Source organism: Rhinatrema bivittatum, chromosome 2 (genome assembly GCF_901001135.1).
Source record: "Rhinatrema bivittatum chromosome 2, aRhiBiv1.1, whole genome shotgun sequence".
Classification (NCBI taxonomy): domain Eukaryota; kingdom Metazoa; phylum Chordata; class Amphibia; order Gymnophiona; family Rhinatrematidae; genus Rhinatrema; species Rhinatrema bivittatum.
In genome coordinates, this window is record NC_042616.1 from 225,515,021 (window position 1) to 225,534,404 (window position 19,384).

General features: G+C 47.5%; 1 protein-coding gene across 5 annotated transcripts in view; it reads right to left on the reverse strand.

Annotated features, from left to right (window-relative positions):
* DAZL (deleted in azoospermia like) overlaps positions 1-19,384 on the reverse strand; it is a 533,025-nt gene that overhangs the window by 196,626 nt on the left and 317,015 nt on the right. For 4 of the 5 annotated variants that reach the window (XM_029589249.1, XM_029589250.1, XM_029589247.1 and 1 more), the window contains exon 8: positions 3,819-3,869. The exons of the other annotated variant lie outside the window; for it this stretch is intronic. In XM_029589249.1, the coding sequence (XP_029445109.1) occupies positions 3,819-3,869 (51 nt within the window). The remainder of the gene's footprint in view (positions 1-3,818; positions 3,870-19,384) is intronic. 5 annotated transcript variants of the gene reach the window in all.

Below are 19,384 nucleotides of genomic sequence, written 5' to 3' on the forward strand. Positions count from 1 at the left end.
ACTTGTGGATGCAGGGGTAACGTATGAGGTGGAGAAAGGACCTCTCCTCCTGAGACCCTGGGTCCCATGCATGCTTGGCTGGCACTAACTGACCGGTGGGTAGGTGGAGTCGATCGCGGACCACGGTTGTCGGGCCACTTCGGAGATCTGCTTTGTTCCTGATGCATAACTGGATGGTTCTCGATATAAGGGGGGGGGGGGGGGGGGGGGGGGGGGGGGAGGGAGGGCATATGTCAGTCCCTGCGTCCACGGAGTGAAGAAGGCATTCTGCAACTGGCATTGGTTGCTAAGATGCCGGAATAAAATCAGAGAGCCTTTCTATTATCCTTAGCACATGTGTAGGCGGGCAGGCAAAGATGTTTTGTTCACAGTATCATGTTGATTGAGGCCCCAATGAATTGAGGGGTCTGCGTCAATCACAGGTTGAACTCCCCGTGGTTGATAAGTCCAACAGTTCCCGGCACTCAAATGCGACCCGCAGGCTGTGGTGCAGGGTGGATGGGTCCAGGGCCATCAGCAGCCAGTTGTTTGAGGTAGGAAACATCTGTATCTTCAGTTTCCTGATGTGGGTCACTACTACTGCTGGGCTACTTGGTAAAGGCCCTCAGGGCTGTCAAAAATCCCAATGAGGGTACCTTGGTATGTCCACTGATCTGGAAACAGAGGTACTGCCCACAGAAATGTGGGCAGTACAGATCCCTGAGAACTAGCGCATACCCCCAGTCATTGAGTTGTAACTAAGCAGAATGGGCTGGAGAGGAGTCATCTTAAAATTTCTCCCTGGTGATGGGCCTGCTTAGAGCTTGAAGGTCCCAGATTTGACTGTCTGGAACGAGTGAGTGTGGTGAATACACCCCTCCCCCCGGCTCCATTGGGAAGCAGGGACTCTACAGATGCAGCACTGTTGGAGTATTCTAGAGGTCTTGAGTCCAAGGCTGCTGTCAGCATCTTCCCTGTGCAGTCTATACAAGGAGGGAGATTCGGCTCTAAATTTTAGGCCATAGTCCTCCCTGATGATCTAGAGTACCCCATGGTCGATGGTGGTCGCTTCCCAAGACTGGTGAGAAAGAGAGCCTCCCCCACACTGTAATGGTGGAGGTGGCCCAGGTGCCCCCAAAACACCCTGCTGGGTTTTGATGTTAGCCTGCAATTGGGCTGTCTTCTGGAGTTTATCTCCGAAAGCTGTCTGGTGAATACAGGTCTGGAGCCTGCCCCCATCTGGCTGTAATGGCTTCTGGTGATTCTGGCCAATGTGTCCAGTGCCTCAGACAGCGCAGGTCTTTCCCCATAGCATGCTGCTGTTCTGGGGGGTTGCTTTCGGGCGGCAGCAAGGACCTGGCTTCGAGGGCTGAAGGCACTCATACAAGCACTGTATTTGCATTCAGCATTCCCACTTGGAATGTATGCTTTCCAAAGTCACTCAGATACTTATGACAACCCCGGAGGGTGTTGGAATGTAGCGTGATTTCCTTTTTTTCCCTACGGGAGTGCAGGACAGCTAGGCTGTACTGTAGAGTGAAGATTGGCACATTCGGAGCTTATCTTCCGAGAAGTCACGAGGTATTCTTCATTGCATCCTGCACCGCATGTAAGACAAGGTGTTTGACTCTGCCGCTCAATACTCTTAGTATGGCTAAGGACCTTCGCACAGGTGTGAGGCCTTGCTGGCCTCCATGCTGAGAGTACTTCCCACCTCCTCCACGAACTTTAAGTAGAAGATATTTTCAGCGGGGGCAGGCAAGGCCTATTCTTCAGGGGGTAACCCGAAGAGCCCGGGAATGTGAAAATAAGTTTTAGGGACCGCCTTCCCAGCTAGCACTCTCTTCCCCAGATGAAGCTCTTCATGAGTGGGAAATCTGGGATATCACCTGGGATGCAGTGCCGCAGGCAAATAATTGAGTCTAGACCTCTGGGGTGCTTCTCCTCCACATTGGGAGCACACCTGTGACATTTCTTAAGGGCTCCTGAAGCTGCGACCCTGACTGCTTAGGTCTGAGCACAGAGGATAGATCGGGAAGACACGGGAGATCCCGTTTACCTGAAACTGGTTCTGCATCCGGAAGCCCATTCTCACTCTGGGATGGACACTCCTTGCAGCTGGAGGCGATAAGCCCGTCTGCCAGGGAAGCAAAAGCACGCAGGATCTGATTTGAGAGTCTGTTGTGCATGGAGCCATGCTCAACGCACTCAGACGACACGTAGTGAGTGGATGCCCATGCTCCTACTCAAGCCCATGCTTGCCGCATATGTGATGGCGGCGTGCATAGATGCTTCCATGTCTATGTGCGCTCTGAGTCATAAGACATTGCGTTTCCTGGTGACGTGGGGGCACTGGAGCGGGCCTCCCTGGTCGCCGAAGGGTTCTCCCGAGGAGGCCCTTTCAGTCTCTGCTCTTGGGGTGTCCCAGCTGGGGCCCAGAGGTCTGCTCTGGCTAACTGGAGGGTACAGGTCTTACTTCTTACCTTCAAAGTCAAGGCACTTAGTAGCTTCGAAGATCTTTGTTACCTTGTGCTGTTTCTTACTCAGTTCCTCAGCTTGATCTTCATTCCAAGAATAAATCCCTTGTAGTAAAAAAGAGGAGAATCTGCGTGCACCGTGGAAGAACAAGACTGAGGCAGGCTTGGAGTCACATGATATATAACACCCACACAGGGCAAAGCTCCGCGTGCTTTGAGGAGCTCCGCCACTTAGAGCAATTGAGGAAGGCCCCCAGACATCATGGCTAATTCAGACTGCTTATCTGCGGAAAAAACAGGAACCCCCTCAAAATGACAAAGGAGAAAAAAAGTTAAAAAAAAAACCAAAAACCTGGTTAAAATCTATAACAAAACTTCTAGTGGTATAAATCAGACCACATTAAAAAAAAATACAACACAGACATACAGCACATGCTCAGCACTGTTGCTGGAAATATTTACAAGAATTCTCGAAGTCAGAATGAGTCATATGACATACCCAGGGCTGACCCTACAGGGATGTTGGGGCCTCCTAACCAACCTGAGGTTAAACACAGCAGGAGGGCCCTTTCCATACCTGAGGTATGGGGCACCTTCTGGCCACTGGAAATAACAGGGCGGGGTTGCACCAACTGGCATTCCTACCTCACCTCAGGATGGCCCAGTTTCACAGCCTCATCCCTCAATTCCCAAATCTCCCCCACCTCATTCCTTAGTTCTTATTTCCCTCTAACCTCACTCAGAATCTTTAGTTTGAAGGCTACTTCTCCTGCCTCCAGAGGATTTTTTTCACCCTCTGTAGCCTGGTCACCAGGAGAGCTGGGCTAGCAGGCATGTGCTTCTAGCTGTCCCTGCCTCTTCTCTCCACCCCACCCCTATGCTGGTCAGAAGAGAATCTCACAACAGCAAGAACTGGTTAGAAGGCCTGATCATCAGCTCTGCTTGCAGGCTGTGGACTGGGGAGGGCAGCTTGCTTCTGATTCTAGCTGGCTGTATTGAACCACAGTAGTAGTTCTTCAGCTATGCCTGTGCTGCCTCAGAGGGGAAGAAGAAAGCAGTGGTATGTTTTTATTCTGGGCTACACTGAGAGGAGGGGCAAGGCTTCCATGATGCAATGGGGTGGACTCCCCCCAAGTATGGAGCCAAGGATGTCACCTTAGTATGCCCTCCCTGACCATATCTGTAGGGTTAATTGTACCTGTATATCAAAGACATTTGAAGTAAAATGTGCAATTTCACCTGCAACTGCCAGCAGGCTTCTGTCAAGATGAAGTTTTTTTGTAGGACCTAACAGGACATTTATTTTTCTAATTCTAAAATGTCACCTGGAGTAAAGCAGTGATAAGATTAAAGAAACCACACCTGAGGTATGATATAGCTCCTTTGCTCTCCAGCAGGCCACTGTGGTGTAACCTAAGAAGAAAGTTTTTACAATAAGTAGCTGCAAAAATGTATTCAATAGTTTAACAGTACCTTCAACACATTTTTTGGCTAATACATGTTTACTTACATCAAGACAAAATAGTTGCAATAAAAAACTTTTCCTTCTGTTAATGCCCTTTTAAATCTTACCTGAATTTCCTTTCCTTGAATCCTGCATACTAGTCCAGATGAGTAGACCACAGGTTTTCCATGTCTATTCAGTACATGAGCTTCTGCAATAGTAAACCTTGCCAGTACACTTCTATCAAAGCTAATCAACTGAACACTTATCAGAACAGTAAAGCAATTTTTATAATTAAATTTTTACAAATAGGAGCTATTCCAAAGCCTTCTCTTATTCTCTTCCCCTTTGGGACAGGAAGGTTTGAAGGAGGGAAGGAACTAATGGGTCCTGCTCCCCTCTAGTCTTCCAATGAATTCCACTAATCTCTATAATTTCACCAGCCTACACAGACTTGGAAAAGCTCTGCACTGGTATGGCAGGATTCAAAGAATGGTATTTTGTAAACCGTTGTGACCTTGATATTTATTAGATTTATATTCCGCTTTTGCACTTTTTTCAGCGATTCAAAGTGTATTACATTCAGGTACTGTAGGTATCCCTATCCCCAGAGGGCTTACAATCCAACAGGCTGATACAGTAAAAGTCTGTGCACACGATTTAGTATTCAAATGAGGGCACGTGGTAAAAAGAGGCGCTAGGGACACTAGCGCGTCCCTAGTGCCTCTTTTTTGACAAGAGTGGCGGCTGTCAGTGAGTTTGACAGCCGACGCTCAATTTTGCTAGTGTCTGTTCTCAAACCCGCTGACAGCCACGGGTTCGGAAACCAGACGCCGGCAAAATTGAGCATCCGGTTTTCAACCTGCGAGCCGCGGGCTGATTTTAAATTTTTTTATTTTTAATTTTTTTTACTGCTTTTCTGTACACTTTCTTGATGCGAGCAGAAATTAACACCTACCTTTGGGTAGGCGCTAATTTCTGAAAGTAAAATGTGTGGCTTGGCTGCAGATTTTACTTACTGAATCGCGTGGGAATAATAGGGCCATCAACATGCATTTGCATGTTGCGGGCGCTATTAGTTTCGGGGGGGGGGGGGGGGGGGGGGGGGGGTGTTGGCCGCGCATCTTCGAAAACGCACGTCCAAACGTGGGTTAACAGTGTGCTTCGCACTCCGCCGGAGCGCACTGTACTGTATCGGCCTGTAACTTTGTACCTGAGGCAATGGAGGGTTAAGTGCCTTGCCCAAGGTCACAAGGAGTGACAGAAGGACTCAAAACCCTGGTCTCCTGGTTCATAGTCCACTGCTCTAACCACTAGGCTACTCCTACACTCCTCGATATGGAACGATGGTATATAAAATGTCTAAATAAAGGAAATCATCAGGTAAGATTACATTTCTTCTTCCTTACCTTCCTGCCATACTAGTCCAAACAGATGAAACAGCTATTGGGGTGGGGTTAGGATTCCCAAGGAAACAGATATAGAGGAAAACTGCTACTTAAAATGGCATCTCCCACCAAAATATTGTTTTGGTCCTTTCTCTGATGTTGCAGGACAAGTTTGACTTCCTGTGAGAGGGAATATTGCCGCATAGGCAGTCAATGCACCCACATGAATGAGAGGCCCATGGAGAAAACTCTGGTCTTGATCCTTGGAACTTGCCCAGGAAACATGCCTACATGTAGCCTGTTCACCAAAAGATTGTCCATTCCCAGCAAGTAGGTTGCTTTGAGGTACATCGAGCGGGAAAGCTCCCATGCCCATATCTGTGCAGCTTCCTGACACAGGAGGTAGGAGCCCGTTCCCCCTTGTTTGTTGATGTACCACATCTCAACCTGATTGTCGATTTGAATCAGGATGGCTTTGTTTGATAGGCAATCCTGAAAAGCCTTGAGGGTATATCTGATCGCCTGTAGCTCCAGGAAATTTGGTGTTTGGCTTCCTCTGGAGACCAGGTTCCGTGAGTCTGCAGGTCGCCTACATGTGCACCCCATCCAAGGTTGAATGTGTCTGTTAAGGTAATTTGAGGTTCCGCAGCCTGAAATGGAAGGCCTTGAATGAGATTGGAGTGGTGTATCCACCAGGCTAGTGACAGATGGAGCTTTTGGTAACCTGGATAATGCTGGACATTGGCTGACAAGCTTGAATCCACTGGTATTTTAAGGTCCACTGCATCACTCATGGCTAGGCGAGCCATCTGAGTGACATGCACCGAGGATGCCATGTGACCCAGCAGTATGAGGAAGTGACAAGCAGTTGAATATACTCGAGTCTGTAGGTGAAGCGCCAGAGATGCTATGGTGAAAGCGTGATCCTGGGGGAGGAAGGCTTTTGCCTGTGTAGTTTTTAGGTTAGCCCCTATAAAGGATAAGGTTTGGGATGGAACTATCTTGGATTTGGGATAGTTGATTAGAAACCCTAAGGAGATAAGGGTGTGGATAGTGAGATGCAGGGAGGCTAGTGCGCCCTGTTGAGTTGGAGCCCTTAACCAATCGTCGAGATAAGGGTAGACATTCACACCCTGATTCCTGAGGAAGGCTGCGACCACCACCAGGCACTTGGTGAATACTCGTGCAGCGGTCGCTAGGTCGAATGGTAGTACACGGTACTGGAAGTGACGAGGGCCAAACAGGAATCACAGGTACTTGCGATGAGATGGAGTATTGAGATGTGTGTGTAAGTGTCTTGGAGATCTAGAGAGCATAGCCAATCTCCTCTTTGTAGAAGAGGAGGTAGAGAGCCTAAGGTTACCATTTTGAATTTTTCTCTCTGCAAAAATTTGTTTAGGGCGCGGAAGTCCAGTATTGGGCGTATGCCACCTGACTTTTTTGGTATTAGAAAATACTGGGAATAAACCCTTGCCCCTGCTGGGAGAGAGGCACTGGTTCTATTGCTTGGGATTTGAGGAGGGATGAGACTTCTTGTTCGAGCAAGGGAGAGTGGTCGGATGTCCCCCACATCAGCCGAGTTGGAGAGTCCGCTGAACAGTCAGGAAATTTAGGTGGTAACCCTGAGTGACCATTGCACATACCCACTGCTCTGTGGTGACTATGCCAAATTGTTGAAGTTGCAGAGCTGATCGCCAACTGGTATAGATGAAGAGGAGGTTGGCTTACACTCTCTAGGAAGGAGTCAAAAACCTGACGCTGGTCCAGGCTGAGAAGCTGGCTGAGACTTTTGAGGCAGAGTCTGCCTGGATTGACCTTTTTGGTAAGGTCTGGAAGGGTGTCCTCTAGAAGCCGGAGGATAACATTTCCTTGGCTTGTAGGCCGGCCACTTAAGAGTCACGCCTGAAAGTTCTCTTAGGGGCGGAAGGAAACTCAGACGGCACAGAAGAAAGCTGGCGCAGCGTTTCATGGTGGTCCTTCAACTGTGCCATGGTCTCTCGGATCTTTTCTCCAAAGAGATTATCATCCACACAGGGTAGATCTGTTAACCTGTCTTGGACGTCTGGTCTTAAGTCTGAGGATTTGAGCCAGGCCCATCTTCTTGCACTAATCCCCGCTGCAGTGTCAAAGATATCATATGCAGCGCGCACAACGTGCTTTCCAGCATCCAGACCTTTTTGAGCCAGAGTATGAAGTTGAGCCTGGAGTTGCTCTGGTAAAGCATCAGAGAAATCCTGGATCCTCTTAAAAAGGTCTCTGTTATACTGGGTCATGTATAACTAGTAAGAGGAAATGCGAGATATGAGCATTGAGCCATGGAAGACACACCTGCCAAAAGCATCCAGGGATTTTTGTTCCTTCCCTGGAGGTACAGAGAAATGAGGTTTTGAATGTCGTGCCTTCTGGGCTGATTCAACAACAGAGTGATGATCCAACTGTGATTTTTGGAACCCAGGAGCTGACTGCACAAGATAGGTGGCATCTGTCTTGCGGTTGACAGGTGGAACCGAACATGGGTGTTCCTGCTTGATCTCCTGAAGAGAAACTGGGATTTCATGAATAGGTATAGACGATTTCCTTAGGAGCATCTAGAAATTGGAGTACTTCCAGCATCTTGTGCCTAGAGTCCCCTTCTGTCTGAAGTTGAAAAGGAATGTTTTCAGACATTTCCTTGATGAAATTAATGAAAAACAGATCTTCTGGTGGAGAACGTAGTCTTTCATCTGTGGGAGAGGGCTCTGATGGCAGATCATCTGTATCTTCCGACGAATCATCGGTCCAAGGATCATAGGGCTGATCTCCAAGCAGCTAGTGGGTCTCCAGTGGGGAGGAATGGTGCTAATCCTGAAGGACCAGGCCTAGACATCGGTGGTGGTACAGACAGCATAGATGGAGGCACAGACGGTGCCGGTGACATTGATGGACGAGTCGATGGTTAAATCCCAGATGGTGGAATGGGTATCTGTGTTTCCTCATCATCCGATGATAATGGAACCTGTGTGGAAGGCACCCGACCCACCAGTGCTCTCGGTTCCATCAGTGGAAGGGCACCGATCAACGCATCCAGTCTACCCAGTAGCGGTGCGAGCGCTACAGGAATCAGATTGGTGAACGGCTGGGGAACCAGTACCGGCATCGATGGAGGTTGGAAGCCTTGAAGTGCTTTACCGATGGCCTCTTGGATCATCCGATCCAATTCCTCACGGAAGCCTGGGGCATGGAACCCCGGCTCCGGAGTAGGAGGCTGCACTGGCATAGCCAGAGGGTCCACCGGTGAAGGTGGAATTGCGGATCCCGGCACCACTGAAGGTGGGGGAATGCCTCGGTGACCCGGTCACAGAAGAGAATGAGGCCTTTTCTGGACGGGGCTTCTTTGTCGGTGGCTCTGTCGACGTCAATGGCTTTCCTGGATTTGCGTACTGAGCCTTGCGATGACGGTGTTGACGTCTTTCACGATGATCTCCCCAGTCCTTTTCTTGAGGAGGCAAGGAGGGAATCGACACCTTTGGAATTGTCGACACCGGTCTGGCAGCAGTGGAGTCATGGTGCTGGCGAGAGGTTGATGGCACCGGCTCGGATGAAGTCGAAGTTATCGATGGAGTCGGGGTTTTTAACTGAAAGAGAAACTCCATTTTTTCTAAATGAGCCTTACAGCCCTTCGGTGTCATTGGGGCACATTTGAGTTAAGACATAGTGGTCAGACCCAAAACACATAACAGACTCTGTGCGGGTCAGTGATGGACATTGTTCTACTACAGTCGGGGCAACGACGAAAACCCGACGCCATGACTCCGTCAAAAATGTATCCGCGGTGCGGTCGATGGCCGATAGGGTCCGAAGGGATAACTCGACGGGAATAGACTTCAACAAGGTTAAAACCATACCTTTCGACCGCAGAATATGGATATCTATAGGGGGACCCCTATGGGGTAGAATTTGTTTGAAAGAAGTTCCATGAGGAAAATTTCTATCAGGAATCTCAAGAGAGCTTCTTAACCCGTGTGGCTACTGCTGCGCAGAAAAAAGAAGACTGAAGGGGGACCCCTGCTGGATGCAGGGTCAGTACATTGCTGGGATGCCCAGTAGGTACCAGTCAAAGTTCTAGAAACTGAAAAGTGTTCCGTGATTGGGCTCCATCCTGATGATGTCACCCATGTGAGGACTACCATCCTGCTTGTCCTGTGAGAAAACAAAAATTCATATAGTTAACACTAACTAGGTAAGTTTCACTGCACTTAGACAAAAGATTTAGGGACACCCCCCCCCCCATCCCCATCCTGTCCTCATTAGCCTCTCCCAAACACTCAGTTTCCATCTCCCCACTAGCCCCTGTCCCCAGTCCCTTTCCAATCACCAGTCTTTCCCCAGTCTCTCTTCATACCTCTTTCCCTTCCCACCATTTTCTCTACCTTTCAGCATCTCCCAGCAGTAAGATTTACACCAACAGAACTGCAAGGAAGTTTTCAAAGGAAATTTCATATGTAGTTTCCCTTTGAAAATGCCAAGACTGGTGGCATCACACATACTTTAATACTGCAGACTTTATATAGGGGATTAAAAGTGATTGCTGGCAGCCTGACCCCATCTCCACCCCTCCCGTCTTGATTTCTGGTAGCTGTTTGTCCCTACTTTCCTCATGATCCCTGGTCATCTCCTGCTATCTCTCCCCTGTTGTCCCTTCCCCCACTGCTCCTTCTTGAGTGCCTTCTCTCCTGCCCTGTTTGCCCCCCCATCTTTGCCCATTTCTCAAGTGCTTTTCGTTCTGTCCTCTCCAACCTGTGGCCCTGTTTTCTTCCTGTCCTCCTCATGTTCCCTAGAGTGCCTTCCCTGCTGCTCTGCTTCCGTCACTCTTGACCCCTTCCTGAGTACCTTTCCTCCTTCCTTCAACTCCTGCAGTCCCCTTCCCTGGACCAATCCATCCTAGCCTCTTTCAAAAGCCCATTCTTGAGTGCTGCCGTCCCTCCTGTCCTCCTCCCCCTTAAGACCCCTTTCCCAAATACTATCCCTACTGTGCTCCTTCCTCCCTCTTGCCTTTTACCCCCTTGAGTGATTTTTATTTCCTACGTCCACTCCTAAATGCTAACCACTATGTCCATACTACTCACTGTAGCTTTTTTCACTCACTCTCAGACCATCAGGGCCGCCAAAATACATGCAGCAGTGCCTGGAAATAATCCTCCAGGGTTAACATACTTCTTTCCTCCTCCTCCTGTCATGTGGAGCAGAAGCTAATGACCATGCTGCTGGCAGCACACCTCTCTCCTCTTGAGCTCTTTACAAATCAATCAGCCCTGTTCTTTCCAGTCTCCACTCTATACCAGGTCAGGTGCATCATGTTGAAAATCAGATTAACTTCCTCACCTCTTCATAACAGTTTGGATTAGTTGCACTCTTCTCCTCTTCCTCTCCACACCCCTCCTCCTCTTGGCATAGGCAGTACTGGATCAGCCAGCAGAAGCATTAAGGGTGAGATAAGCCTGCTTTTCCTAGGCTGCACTATGACTGCCTCCCTTCCGGTGGAAACAAAGATTGTCTCACAGAAACCCCTAAGGATCTTATGAGCCCAGATTGGGAACCACTAGTCTAATATATCTAAATAGCAGGCAATACTAGAATGGGCATTGCCCAAGCATCTGGCTGCCAAGGTGTCCTGCAAAGCCTACCATACAGACATGGCCACATGAATGCCTGCACTTCTACTACTTCTAAAATAGATAATATGTATTCTGCCAAAAAGACCAAGCTACTATTTTGATTTCTTCATTAGTATACTCTAAATAGTAACCATTACTAATGAGCCTCTCAGGTAACTTGCAAACCCTGTCAGACCCAGCTACATGAGTGCCTGCATTTCTACTAGGACTTCTAGTTATTACAGATTTTGCAACCTGCCAAACTTGGCTACTTCTGCAGCCTGTCAGACAACCAGACCAGGTTGATGCCTGTGTTACTATTTGGCCTTTAACAGTTCATATTAATCTATTATACATTCTAGAAGCCACAAAATTCAGTTCAGTCAGGGGATTATGACAAACCCTGTGGCTTTTTTTCAGTCACTGAGGGGAACATGGTACCAGCTCAATTAAAAGCAAAAATGATGAAAAGTCAAAAGTAGTCCTATCTTTCCAAGGAGGCAGCAAAGGCATCGAAAATTATTTAACAAAAGAAGCTTCACAACCAAAGTACAAAAGGAAGTTTCTCTCAATAAGACCAAAAAAAATCTCACTCCACAGAAAAAGACTGAGGGATTTCTAGTCCTTTCTAGCTCAACACGTGTGCTTGTCCATGAAGAAAGCAGAGTTGCTTACCTGTAACAGGTGTTCTGCCAGGACAGCAGGATGTTAGTCCTTACATATGGGTATCATCATCTGATGGAGCCCTATCACGGAAAACTTTTGTCAAAGTTTATAGAACTTTGACTGGCACACTGAGCATGCCCAGCATGCCACTAACCCTGCATCCAGCAGGAGTCCCCCTTCAGTTTCCTTAGTAGCAAAAAAAGTATGAGCGAAAAATAAAATAAGAAAACGAGAGCAAACCCAACTCCGTGGGATGGCGGGCAGGTTTCGTGAGGACCAATATCCTGCTGTCCTGGGAGAACACCTGTTACAGGTAAGCAACTCTGCTTTCTCCCAGGACAAGCAGGATGGTAGTCCTCACATATGGGTGAATAGCGAGCTACAGGATGCCCAAATAGAGGCAACCAAGCAGCACCCAACGACGTGCAACAGGCACAACAGGGGTGCTGTTGGTTATGAGGGCAGCCTGAACTTCACAGTGGGTCATAGGTAGGAAGTTGGGTTATTAAACTGGAAACAAGTTACGTAGTACAGACTGGCCAAAGACGGAATCTTGCCTGCCAGCCTTGTCGAGACAATAATGAGCTGCAAAGGTATGGCGAGAACTCCATGTGGCAGCTCTACAGATGTCAGCAATAGGTACAAAGCGGAGGTGCGCCACTGATGTTGCCATGGCTCTGATCGAATGCGCTTTCATGCGACCCTGTAGCGGAAGGCATGCTTGATGGTAGCAGAAGGTAATACAGTCTGCCAGCCAGGTGGACAGGGTCTGCTTGCCCACCGGAACTCCCAGTTTGGTTTTATCAAAGAAGACAAAAAGTTGTATAGACTTCCTATGGGCTGTAGTGTGGTCCAAATAAAAGGCTAGCGCACGTTTACAGTCCAAGGAATGCAGTGCCCACTCACCTGGGTGTGAGTTTTTGGAAAAAAGGTAGGAAGTATTATGGACTGATTTAAATGGAAATCAGAAAATACCTCTGGCAAGAATTTACGGTGAGTGCAGAGTACCACATGATCGTGGAGAAATTTGGTATAAGGTGGGTATGTTACTAGTGCCTGTAGCTCACCGACTCTGCGAGCCGAAGTTATAGCAACCAGAAATATCACTTTCCAAGTGAGACGTCTAAGCTCGCAGGCATGTAGGGGCTCGAATGGAGGTCGCATGAGCTGTGCTAGCACAACATTGAGGTCCCATGCCGCAATTGGGGGACACAGTGGAGGCTTCAGCTAGAGTAAGCCTCTTTTGGCTTACTCTAGCTGAAGTAGGGCATCTCCTACACCTTTGTGGTAAGCGGCAATGGCACTTATATGTACTCGGAGGAAGTTTGTAAGCCAGACTCCGAGAGGTGCCAGAGGTAGTCCAGGAACCTTGTTGTGGGGCAGGAAAAGGGATCTATTTCCTTTGTCATGCACCACAAGGAGAATCTTTTCCACTTGGAATGATAAGATTTTCTAGTAGAAGGCTTTCGTGAAGCTATGAGGACCTGGGACACATTAGAAAGGTTAAGGGATTGTAGAATCAACCTTTCAACATCCATGCCATCAGAGACAGGGTGTTGAGGTTCGGATGACACAACAGTCCGTTGTTTCACGTTATTAGAGTTGGATCTGTGCCCAGGCGAACTGGTTGCTGGACTGAGAGGTCGCGTAGGATGAGAAACCAAACCTGTGGCGGCCAGTAAGGAGCTATGAGGATAACTGTGCCCCGATCTTGTTGTAACTTCACGAGAGTCTTAGTGATGAGTGGAAAAGGGTATGCGTATAGAAGAGCCGTTTTCCACGAGTGGGCGAAGGCATCCCTCGGTAGTGTTTTGCTGCTGCGGTGTAGAGAGCAGAATTGGTCTACTTTGCGGTTGTGAAATGATGCAAAGAGGTCTATGTGCGGGCTGATGGAAAATTCGGTTTACTTCAGTGAGATCTAGGGACCATTCGTGGGGATGAAAGGCCCAGCTGAGACCGTCTGCCATCACATTGTCCATGCCTGCCAGATAGGTTGCTCTCAGTAGCATGGAATGGGAGAGAGCCCAGGCCTGGATCTGTGCCGCCTCCTGGCATAGCAGGTAAGAGCCTGTGCCCCCTTGCTTGTTGAGATACCACATGGCTACCTGATTGTCTGCTTGAATTAGGCTTACCTTGTTGGATAGGCAGTCCTGAAATGCGAACAGGGCATACCGTATCGCCCGGAGCTCCAGAAAATGTATCTGGTTGTTTGCTTCTGCTCTGGTCCAGGTTCCCTGGGTTTGTAGGTTGTTGACATGGGCTCCCCAACCCAGGTTGGAGGCATCTGTGGTCAACGTAATCTGAGGATCTGGAGTTTGAAATGGTAGTCCTATCTGAAGACTGGACTCCTGTATCCACCAAGCTAGCGAGAGACGAAGCTGGCTGGTTACGTGGACAATATGTGACAGATTTTGGTTTAATTGGGACCACTGGGACTTTAAAGTCCATTGTGTTACTCTCATGGCTAGTCGAGCCATTTGGGTAATGTGAACCGTAGGTGCCATCAGCCCTAGCAAGGTTAGCAGGTGACGAGCTGTAGCAGTTCAGCGAGTCTGTACTGCTTTGGCCAAGGTTGACAATGTGTGTGCTCGGTCCTTTGGGAGGAACACCCTGGCTTGAACGGTGTTTAGATCTGCTCCGAAGAACGAGAGAGTGCGAGAGAGTCAGTATTCAGTCGTATTGCCCTGAGTCACCCGTAAAAACTGCTCCTGACAAAACCTGCAGTTTGGACACTCTATCGCAGAACAAACTGCCACAAGAAACACTGTTTTCAACATCAGTTAACCTCAAGGAAAGATACTATGTATCAGTCAAAATGTGGGGGCCACCAAATAACCCAAAACTAGATTAAGACTCCACAAAGGCACTGGTAATCGCAAGGGAGGACCAAGATGCTTCACGCCTTTTAAGAAATGGGCCAGGTAAAACTTTTTAAAATATATCCAAAGCAGAAAGCCTGTGAGGGAGTCAGTTGGACCATTAGATGATCGAGAGGTTAAAGGGGCACTTAGAGAAGATAAGGCCATTGCGAAAACATTAAACAATGTCTTTGCTTCAGTGTTTATTGAAGAGGATGTTGGGAAGGTACCCATACTGTTACTGAGAAGGTTTTCATGGGTAATGATTCAGATAAACTGAACCAAATCACGGTGAACCTAGAACAGTGGTTCCCAACCCTGTCCTGGGGACACTCCGCCCCCCCCCCCCCCAGCCAGTTGGGTTTTCAGAATATCCACAATGAATATGCATGAGAGAATATGCAGTGCGGGGAGTCCCCAGGATAGGGTTGGGAACCACTGACCTAGAAGATGTGGTAGGCCTGATTGATAAACTGAAGAGTAGTAAGTTACCTGGACCAGATGGTATACACCCCAGGGTTCTGAAGGAGCTCAAAAATGAAATTTCTGATCTATCAGTTAAAATTTGTAACTTATCATTAAAATCATCTATTGTACCTGAAGCCTGGAGGGTGCTAATGTAACCCCAATATTTAAAAAGGGCTCCAGGGGCGATCTGGGAAACTACAGACCAGTTAACCTGTCTTCAGTGCCAGGAAAAATAGTGGAAAGTGTTCTAAAGATCAAAATCACAGAACATATTGAAAGACATGGTTTAATGGAACAAAGTCAGCATGGCTTTACTCAAGGCAAGTCTTGCCTCACAAATCTGCTTAACTTTTTTGGAGGGGTTAATAAACATGCAGATATAGGTGAATTGGTAGATATAGTGTATGTGGATTTTCAGAAGACATTTAACAAAGTTCTTCATGAGAGGCTTCTAAGAAAAGTAAAAAGTCATGGGATAGGTGGTGATGACCTTTAGTGGATTACAAACTCATTAAAAGACAGGAAACAGTAGGATTAAATGGACAATTTTCTCAGTGGAAAAGGGTATTCAGTGGAGTGCCTCAAGGATTTGTACTAGAACCCGTGCTTTTTAATATATTTATAAATGATCTGGAAAGGAATACAACAAGTGAGGTAATCAAATTTGCAGATGATACAAAATTGTTCAGAGTAGTTAAGTCACAAGCGAATTGTGATAAATTGCAGGAGGACCTTGTGAGACTGGAAAATTGGGCATCCAAATAGCAGATGAAATTTAATGTGGATAAGTGCAAGGTAATGCATATAGGCAAAAAACCCCATGCTATAGTTACAAAATGTTAGATTCCATATTAGGAGCTACGACTCAGGAAAGAGATCTAGGCGACAGTGGATAATACATTGAAATAGTCAGCTCAGTGTACTGCGGCAGTCAAAGCAGCAAACAGAATGTTATGAAGGGAATGGTGAATAAAACAGAAAGAGTCAATGTCTCTATCACTCCATGTGAGACCACACCTTGAATACTGTGTGTACAATTCCAGTCACCTCATCTCCAAAAAGATATAGTTGTGATGGAGAAGGTACAGAGAAGGGCAACCAAAATGATAAAGGGGATCGAACAGCTCCCTTGAGGAAAGACTACAGAGGTTATGACTGTTCAGCTTGGAGAAGAGACGGCCGAGGGGGGATGTGATAGAGGTGTTTAAAATCATGAGAGGACTAGAATGGTTATTTACTCTTTTGGATAACAGAACGACAAGGGGACACTATGAAGTTAGCATGTAACACATTTAAAACTAATCTGAGAAAACTCTTTTTCACTCAAACAATTACACTCTGGAATTTGGTGCCAGGGGATGTGATTAGTGCAGTTAGTTTAACTGAGTTTAAAAAAGGTTTGGATAAGTTCTTGGAGGAGAAGTCCATTACCTGCTATTAATCAAGTTGACTTAGAAAATAGCCACTGCTATTACTAGTATCAGAAGCATGGAATAGACTTAGGTTTGTGGGTAGTTGCCAGGTACTTATAGCCTGGATTGGCCACTTTTGGAGACAGGATGCTGGGCTTGGACCCTTAGTCTGACCCAGTATGGAATTTCTTACGTTCTTATGGATGAGCCAACAAGGGTCCACGATTCGACTGACCTCGGAAACAGGCAAGAGCCGCCACCTGTACTTTTAACGAATTAAGGGCCAACTCTCTATTCAATCCATCCTGAAAAAAGTCCAAAATGAGTAGAATCTTAATAGAACGAGGAGGAACCCCCTCTATGTTCACACCAAGCTTCAAGCCCTCACTAAACCTGCACATAGGCTAAGGAAGTAGAGAACTTTCTCACTCTGAGCAAGATGGCAATCACCGCAGTAGAATATCCACGCTTCAGCAACAGAGCCCTCTCAAAAGCCATACCATAAGACAAAATAGAGTTGATCTTTTTGAAGAAGATCCCTGTGAGATGGGAACCAGAAGGAGAGTCCACCAGGAGCCTTCCCAAACCTGCATACCACGGTCTTCTGAGCCAATCTGGTGCCACCAGAAGCACCATCTCCGTATGACTCTAGATCCTCCAAATCATTCTGCCCAACATGGGCCATGGGGGAAGGCATATAGTAGCTTGCCCTCCGGCAACTCTTGGACGAGAGCATAGATGCCCAAAGACTTGATCTCTCCTACGACTGAAGAAGCAAGGAACCTTTGCATTGCGAGAAGTCACTAGCAGGTCAGAAATAGAAGGCCCCAGCAATCCATTACAAGCTTGAACGCCTTGTTTGACAATTCCCATTCCCCTGGATCCAACTCAGTGTGCTGAGAAAGTTGGCTCTGATATTGTCTTTTCCTGCAACGTGCAAGGCTGAGATTTCCTAAAGATGCACTTTCGCCCATTCCATAAGTTGGGCTATTTCCTGCGACACTTACTGGCTCTAGGTTCCTGCGACTATCATTCCACTATCATTGCACTGTCCAGACCACTCGACCCTGCAATCGGTAGCCGAATCACAAGCATGCCAACTAGATAACACATTCTTTCAGCCAAATGATACTCCAGAGAGACTCTGCTGTACTCTAGTGCCCTTTCGCTGTCAACTCCTGACAGTGAGTGCTCCAACCCTGGAGGCTCGCATCTGTTGTGAGTACTAGCCAGTCCGCTGATCTTAGGGAAACACCTTTTCTTAGATGATCCACTTGTAACCATCATTGAAGGTGTAGGCAGACCTCCATTGGTAAGTGAAGCTGAATCGAATAGTCCTGAGAGAACAGAATGCGCTGAAGAGGACGCATATGCACCTAAGTCATTACCTCCAAGTTCAGAGTACTTATAGATAAGCACACACTGTTGGCTATATTGTGTTCGCCAATAGACGCATCTGCGCCATCAGCTTGTGAATACAGCCCTCCGGCAGGAACACCCCCTGCCCTGCTTCGTGACAAACCAAGCACCAGATATTCTGGTGACCGAGATGGCTGAAGATTGTTCTTGGCCAGGTTCACCACCCAACTTAGCTCCTGCAACAAGGACATCACCTTGCGCAAGACCCGAAGGCTCTCTTCCAGACTCTTGGTCCAAATCAATAAGTCAACTACAGGTAAAATCCTATCCTGTCTTAACTCCACAGCCAACACCACCATAACCTTGGAAAAAGTTCTGGGAACAGTGGCCAAACCAAAAGGCAGTGCTCAAAACAGATGTCCCAAAACCATGAAATGCAGAAATTGCTGATGCTCTAGCCAGACAAGAATGTGCAGGTAACACCTTGGACAATTCCAGAGATGTTAGAAACTCCCCCAACTGTGCTGCCATTATCACAGAGTGCAATGTTTCCATGCAAGAACAAGTCACCCGCAAATGATGGTTGACCCCCTTGAGATCTACAATGAGGTGAAAAGAGCCCTCCTTCTTGGGCACAACGAAATAAATGGAATATTGGCCCATATTTTCTTGAGATGTGGGCAAAGGAACCACAGCCCGCAAACAGGAGACAAAGTACACTCCACTGCCTGTCTCTTCTGTGGAGAGTTGCAGGGAGACACTATGAATACATCCCGAGCGTATAGCCATCTTGTATCACCTCCAAAACCCACTGGTTTGAAAATATTTATGTATTTATTTAGATTTATATTCTGCTTTTCACACTTTTTTCAGCGCTTCAAAGAGGATTACATTCAAGTACTGTAGGTATTTCCCTATCCCCAGAGGGCTTACAATCTAAGTTTGATTTCAACCCACCTCCAATAAAAGAGAGATGCAAACCCCTATTCTCCTGTTTTCGGAGGTGCGTCACACACCTTCATTGGGAGACTTGGGGGGCTCCCCTACCCAAGCCTGCAGCATGTCTGGGTTGCCTGGGATGAAAATACTAAGGCCTACCCAAAGGTCGAGGCCTCTAAAAGGCTGCTCCTCCGTAGGGTCGAAAACCTTTGAATCCCCTAGTTCGACCTCTCATGCTAAATGAGCACAGCATCTGTTTCTTATCCTCTTGAACTGATGAACCTGAGACTCACCCCATTTATTGCCCATTTTCTCCAGCTCACTCCCAAACAAAAGCGAGTCTTTAAAGAGCAACCGATGGCCAATTGGCCGATGCAAACTCCAACTTTAAAGCAATAACTGACGCCTGGCCTCTATTACCAAACCACCCCTCTGGCCGAATTGCGGATCAAATCCCAGCCCACATCTGCCAAAAAGGCAGCTGCTGGTTCTATCACTGCCCTGGCATTTACACCAGATTCATCAATCTTTTGAGTGAGAAGCAAACAAGAACGAGCCACCAGGGAACAAGAAGCAGCTATCTGCAAATTCATTGCCATTGCTTCAAAGGCCAGCTTAAGGATGGCTTAAAGTCTCCTATCCTGAGCATCCTTCAGGGTCACTCCCCCTTCTACGGGAATAGTTGTCCACTTAGCACACACAAGTGCATCGAATTTCAGGAAGCGCAACTGCTCCTACGCAGCTGGGTCGAGGGAATACAG